General features: G+C 37.6%; 1 protein-coding gene across 1 annotated transcript; it reads right to left on the bottom strand.

Annotated features, from left to right (window-relative positions):
• Positions 1-435: 435 nt before the first annotated feature.
• On the bottom strand, positions 436-3,624 carry LOC119692401 (mid1-interacting protein 1A). The gene is made up of 2 exons (XM_038112972.2): positions 3,409-3,624; positions 436-1,056 (listed from the first exon to the last, which is right to left on the bottom strand). Exons 1-2 carry the CDS (start codon positions 3,450-3,452, stop codon positions 597-599), a joined length of 504 nt encoding a protein of 167 aa, XP_037968900.1. The 5' UTR covers positions 3,453-3,624; the 3' UTR covers positions 436-596.
• Between the last annotated feature and the right edge of the window lie 3,894 nt (positions 3,625-7,518).

A 7,518-nucleotide genomic window follows, 5' to 3' on the forward strand; every position in this document is an offset into this window, starting at 1 on the left:
TACACTCAAGTACCTACATATTATGTACATTGTTCGTCCATAAAATATAAGTAATAATAAGGTTTAACAACATCGGTAAATACTAACATCCTATTCGTCATGTAGAATAATATTATGAATAAATGTCGATGATTCTCAGAGGTGTGGAAGGCGTCACAGGTCTGTTCAACACTGCCATGTTATGTGTTTATCCTGATACTCAACCAGGAAGTTATCTTTATGACTGGTAACTAGTTGAACTCTTTCATTGTCTATTCAATTGTGTTGAAATATTTCGCAACCTCAATTAGATATTAGATAATAACAACGTGCTCAATCATTACAACTGATCATCGCCTCTGTTGAATCCTAATCACTGTACGCTACTGTGCAAGATCTGATAACCGAACGGCCATTGACTAACCTCAGGAAGGAACGTAAAAGAAACCAAGTGAATTAAAAAGAAAAATTAAATTTATTAAATTAAATAGCTTGCAATTAACTTACGACGCCCCCTCGCGGCCGGCCGCGTATCCTATATGTACAGCTCGGGCCGCTACCACTATATGTACACCCGCGGGGAGGTCAGGCTCGAAGGACGGGGTCGGGGGCGCGGGCTAGACGGGCGCGCCCACCTCGGCCTGGTAGTGCCGCGTGAGCGTGGCGGCGGCGGCGGTGAGCTGCTGCAGCGAGCGGCGCAGCCCGCGCAGGTGGCGGCGGCACGCGGCGGCGGCGCGCGCTGCTGACTCACGCTCGTCTTCTCCTTCAATGCCGGAGTCTCCCGCCGCGCTTGACACCTCGCTCTCCGTATCACTGACATCGGACACCCTCCTGCCCCGCTCCACTCGCTCCTCCTCCCCGGTGGACCACAGCAGCTCGGTCTTCAGGTCGTTGAGCATGGCGTAGAGGCTGAAGGGGTCGTCGTCGCCCTCCTGCGGCAGGTCCATGAGGCGGCTCGGCACCAGCACGGTCTCGTCCATGGACGTCACGGTCTTCACGAACTTCTCCATGTCGTTGAGGATGCTCTGCTTCGAGAACTCCGTGTCGTCGTGCCGCGCGATCCTTCGCAGGCTGTTTCTGTAACAATAGAGAGTGGATGTTAGTTAAGTGGATTTTTTTACTTGGCTAAGCTATACATATGATATACAGCTGTTAGACTTTGTCTAGACTTTGGCTAGACTGTAGTTATTTTGGTCATTTCACAAATTGTGGAACGTTTAAACAATTCCTCTCATTTTAGTTAAAATAGTACCAAATATTCTAACCATGAATATTATCTACAATAATTATCATACGGAATTACCTCTCATGTGTTATGTTTATGTATGACTGAGGAATGCCAATGAATAAATACAAATGAACCCAGCGGAGGCCATCATAATATAGATTAACAATACTTTAACTCAATTATTTTCTTTGTGAGCTGTTAATGACCCTGTGTTTTAAGAGGCAAGTACAATGGGTCAGCATTGTTCATTATGAATATGTTGGCCCTTGCTCACCAGCCATTGTCAGTTCACAGGAATATTCATGATATGCTAATAAACAGAACCAGAAGGGCAAAATGGCCAATAATCTTGAACCAACAACCATTTAATGCACATTATCAATTAAACTAAGTGTTTATACTATCATCTTGTGTGATGTATGTTGTTGTATGAATAGGTCAGTTCTTGTTTACCCCGTGCCAATACAGAGATTCTTTACATCATCATGACATGAAAACATTGGTACATGAACATGGTAGTGCTAAGTTCAGTCAGATTAAAAAATGTTAGTTCAGCCAAACCTTTAAAGGTATTTATTTTGTTACATGATTGAATCAAGTAATGTTCACATTGAATTGAAATTTTATGTTTAACATCAATCAGTTAATTTAAAAGAAAGGTTTTATTTGAATTTCATAAACTAATTCCTACAAACCTAACTCATAGTAACCGACAGAAGGAAAACTAGTAAGGTTTCCTTTACAGGGTCATTGTATCGACCATGAATCAGTGACCCTGCGACCAAGTCACCCTAATACCAGGATGGCATAACAATACCACAGCTGATTGAGTCATGATTATCACTTGATAACCAGCTTTGTGACTCAAACACTGATAATATGTATATTTATCACTGCGAGCAGGTACTTAGGCTTTTACCTGGTAACTACAATAATAATGCACTAGAGAGGTCATTGTTTGTTATGACCTGTGTACATACATCATACTATTGTAGTAAATCAGTTTTGTACCCATACAATGAAAAGTTATGTAGTTATTTTACAATAACAGTTCAATCATCCATTTCATGACATAGTTTTAATTCTCAAATCAATTGAAATCAAGTTATGACAATGAACATAATGTTGCATCTTTATTTGATATTTTAGATTCCATACTAGGTACTTTGATTCAGCATAAACTTCAACTCACTCCTACTTTTAATGAATTTCATAATAGGGTAAGTCGAACCAGCTGAGAATTTAACATTGAGATTGACCAACTTTTGACTGACCTCGATAGGCCGGGAGGCAGAACATGAACTTTTATTTGGATCACATGTAATGTATGTAATGTAATGTATGTCAGGTGAAATTAATATTTAAACTATTTCCTGACCTTACTCAGTTCAACTAACAATACTTTACACAGTCACACTCTATTTACTGTTAGTTATGTTTTAAATCTTAAGAAACAATGTTTCATAATATCAGACTATCAGACTGATGTAATAATCTCATGCTCATGAATATCATGACTATTATGTGAGAGATTTTATTTAAACCAAGATTAAGTTTTACAGGTAAGTACAACAATAGCCCATTTGATGGTCAACTTTGCAATAAGAAAGCTTCTACAAACTACCTACATTACACAGTATAAAAAGTGAGAGGTAGTAAAGCAATTTTCTCAATAAATCTCAACTTTATGTTCACATCAAATCTCGGATTTGCTTATGTAAGTGCAAGCCTAGATTCAGACATTGTGAAATAGTTAGCAGGCACATAAAGTATGCTCGAGGTTGTTTTAAACGAAATTCAAGGTGGGCAGTTGATTGAGAATTCACACCAGTATCACTTCAAATTTTTGAGAGTGAGTCACTTGGAGTGGAGGCAGGCACGCCCTCGCCTGCACGCGGTGCCGTGATGTTGGCGGCTGGCGGGGCGCAGGGACCCCGGGGCACAAAAACTAACGAGCGTGTTCGATTATTCTCAGCAACTGACGCCACAAATCCTTGGATTTCATTCAAACACGATGCGCTCGTGACGTGACAATCCAATCATGCGTTTTACAATCCAAATGCAACGTGGCTATAAACGAAGTGCACTTCTTAAAATAGGAGCCCTCGTGGCCCAAATAATAAAGAAACACGTTCACATTTCACAATGTCCGAGGGGCTAGGCGGCGATAGAAAATCATCGGCCATTGGGACAATCCGTACCTGCTGCTCTCCAGTGTGGATGAAATATCTGTGTTGAACGCCATTTTCTTGTGTTATTTAATTTGCTAAATATCACTGAACACACACGTTTCAATTTATTATAACAATGTCACTAACTAAAACTGACGAAAGCAATAAATCGCGGAATACGAAACGAACGTACAAACGACCGTACACGACAACGAGTTTTGACGTTTTGAAGAGGTGGGGAGCGTTCCGCCGCTTTTATATGACGCGATCATACGATGTCCAAGCGTTCATCAAATTTTATCAGTTTACTATGAAATGTTTACTCTTATGACCACGACAATGATCGTGAATGGAAGGAATTAGCAAATAGATTTTTTATAAAGTATTGACTATTGTAAACAAATACAGTTTATCTTACAAAAATGCGATGCGACAGAAACACTTGAACACTTCTTTTCTTTTCGTGTTGCGGCTAGCCAACAGGAACGTCCCCTAGAAGTCACACCACAATCGGGGCCCATGATTGGCTACGTTTCAATGCTGCGATGGTGTTATTGGACATAGGATTGAAGGGGTAATTTCTCTTTGCGCGCCTAAATTCAAAGAAGTTTCAGTTTATTTGAAAACTTGGTGGGCCGGTCCATGTGGTATTTGAATGTATGTTATGTAGTAAGTACATACCAAACCTAACTGGTAATTGGGTAATATTATATTTAAGGTCCCATGAAATTAGGATCCAATTAACGTACCTCTACCTACTCATTTAGGTACATTAATCGACTTTCTTTATTCCCTGCTGACGTACGAATTTACGTAGGTAGGAACTTAACTTAAGTAGGTGTGTACTATAGGTTTTTTATACATTTAAGCAATTAATTAATTTTCTGAATAATGTTCCACTCCAGTTCAGAGGTCGGCCCGATTCTATTGTATTTAAATTGTGACCGATTGATCTTTTATTCCCACTTTTACATTAGCTTATTAAAGTTGTTTTCTAGCAACAGCGATAGTTTATGCAAGTAGAAAGGTAAGGAAAGTACCTAACTACATAGGTATAAGAAGGTACTTACTTACTTACTCCGCTGGCTCAGCGACCCGAAGTGGATCTTGGCCTCAGACACAAGAAGTCGCCACTGGTCTCTATCTATAAGAAGGTACTTACTAATAAAATTTATAGTATATACATTTATTTATTGAGGAAACTTTCTGTATGTAGGTGTACCTTTGTACTTACCTAGCTTACACATAACCAAATCAAGCCAGTGCTACAACAATCTAATACTTTTAAATATTTATCGTTTCTGAGTCTGACAAGAGTGTACCTATATTCTTTATTTCTTTTGACTTTGGAGATTATAAACATCGCCATATATGTATATACCTACAAAGACTATGTAAAACTCATAGGTAGGTATCTTTTTTTTTTTCAATTTTTCCATAAGTTCATACTATTCACTTAAGTACCTAAATCAGGGGTCGGCAAGTAGTTTTAGGTAGAGTCCGGATATTGGTCGAAAATTTTTAAAAGGTCCAGAAAAAAAAACAACTGATAATAATTAAGTAAGTACAGCTATTTATTACTAAAATTAGTGAGAAAAATTGCATCGGCGGTCTTGAGCCAGGTTTTTATAGTTTGGTTCTCGTGAAGAACAGCAAATTCGAAGAGTGTCTTTTAAGTGAGCGTCTGGTAATCTCAAACGATATTTGTTTTTCGAAAAATTCTGAAAATTTTGTAAAACATGTTGGCAGATAGATTATTTCCATTTCATGTGACGCCTTTGGAAATAACTTGGCAGCAAGGTTTTTTGCTTGGCAGCCACATCTGTCCATTCGGCGGCTGCATCAACTTCATAGGGTAACAGAGATAGCTTGCCCATCTCTGCAAAGTCTTGGAACCTTGTGGCGTATGCGTTGCTAAGATCGGCCAAAAATTTTGTAAACACTGCAATGTCTTCTTCAGAGTTCTCCTTATAATTATTATGATCGTTATAAGTTCCTATGAACAGAGCGCGGGCGGCGCGGCAGCGCGATGTTTTCGATCGATATGGATGTTGTAAAACAGATTAATTAGATTAGGTAGGTGCTAAGTTAGATTGGTTCAAAATATTACGTATTTATTTTTACTTGACATGAATACATTACAATATTTGGCGGTCCGTGGTTCAACCTTTCGCGGTCCGCAAACGGACCGCGGTCCGCCTGTTGCCGACCAACGACCTAAATGATTGGAACTTGGAATGGTAAATAATACTTCATCTCAACAATACCTACTCGTCGCCGCCTCCGGTCGAAGGATCCCAGGAGTAATTTTGATCATTATTTATCGAAGAACACTGACACTTACCTACAAGATCTACAGTGAAGAGATGGAGACCAGAAGACCAGAATCAGGGAAGTCTAGGGATGCCTCCCGGCGGCATAAGTACAGGGCCAATGACCTTTGTCAGGTAGCTGGGAGAGGTTGAAACTGGAAGAGGTCGAGAGGATATTTTATAGTGATGTGAAAAGTGAAATGTAAATGTACCTCTGCCTATCTTGTAAGGGTGTATACTGAAGAGTGGTTGTAATCAAATAATAATACTATGTAAATTTTAATTAAAAGTTATTGTTTATCTCGAAATACCGCCTCTAACCAACGACAAGTAGTGACATCTACTTTAGATTTTATAGAACTACAATTAAAAATGCATCTAAACGCCATCTACTAGTAATTATAAGCAACTTGATCATTTACTTATTTGGTGTACTGAAAAGATAGTGGTGTATAAATAAATATATAGATGGCGCTACTATTGCGTTAATTTTAGGTTTTTAAAACTAAAATGAAGATGGCGCCACAGTGATATTTAGTTTCAGCATATTGTGGGCTTGAGAGTAGGACGACGGCGCGGCGACGCGACGTACACACATTGTTTCAAAAAATAACTTTTTGAAATCGGTAATCATTAGCTTTTAGCTATTTAAATGGAGAAAAGGTATTTAGATTTTCGACATTGACAAAAGCTCTTGCGAGTTTTTGTTGATGTTACAGTCGTACTTACAATTTTTTTTTGTAAGTTTTGTCACCCTTTGGACTATACCTAACTGTTTTAATTGTGCTTTTCGAAGTGGCAAAGAGCAATCGCATGATTAGTTACTATAGCATATGTGTATTATAGATAGATACTGATACAGACGCTCACCATCAACAACCGTATGAAAAAAAAAAAAAAAAAAAAAAAAAATGAAAAAATGTTTATTAAGCCAAAATATTTACACAGGTTATCTTAATAAATGTTAAGGATATAAAACAGTTATAAATTATTTGGACCAGATTAATAAAACTATGGTAGCTGGGGTTCTCACACTAGGCTAAGCCTGTGCCGTGAGTAACCAGTAGGCAGACTGTAACATTTGAGAACAGGTGGCTTGTTGTCAACATTTTGAGTAAGATTAGGGTGAAAGTAGTATATTTGGTTAGCATTTAAGATACAAATCATATGGTAGAAAATTAAAAGTAAGTAAAAACAAAACTAAAATAACTTAAATAACTAAGTAAAATAAAAATTTAAACATAACATAAAATCCGTCAATGGTTAACAAAAACAATGTAATTTTATATAATAGTATAAAATACCTATACGTATGTAGATCCTATGAAATAGGTAGAATATAAAGTTCTTTGTAGTGTGTAGTGTTGAAATAGATACTAAGTAGAAAAATGAAAATATACATATAAATATGAGAATATATAATATTAGTAAATAAGTTAAAAATGTACAAATACTTAAATATAATAATATATTGTTATGTAGGTAACTATTTAGGGATGCATAGAATGTTTTCTGTTTCTTCGTAATCTAGAGTAAGTAGCCAGTTAAAAATAGTTATTTTTGCTTCTTTCTTATTGAGGTCTTTCAGGTTGCACTGTTTATATATTTTGTTGTATATATAGGGATGTAGGAAAGGTGCGAATCTTTGAGCGAAGACTGTTCTAGCGGTGATAGGAACTAATCTAAATACTCTTTGGCTTGTCATCTGGCTGTAGGTTGGCAAGTTCATAATTTGTTGGTGTTGGGAAAGTGATACTTGGAAGATAAATAGTTTTCTGATAGTTAGGACATTGATTTCTTTGTAAAGGGCTGTGGTAGGGTATCGAAA

The sequence above is a fragment of the Plutella xylostella genome, chromosome 5 (assembly GCF_932276165.1).
Source record: "Plutella xylostella chromosome 5, ilPluXylo3.1, whole genome shotgun sequence".
Taxonomy (NCBI): Eukaryota; Metazoa; Arthropoda; class Insecta; order Lepidoptera; family Plutellidae; genus Plutella; species Plutella xylostella.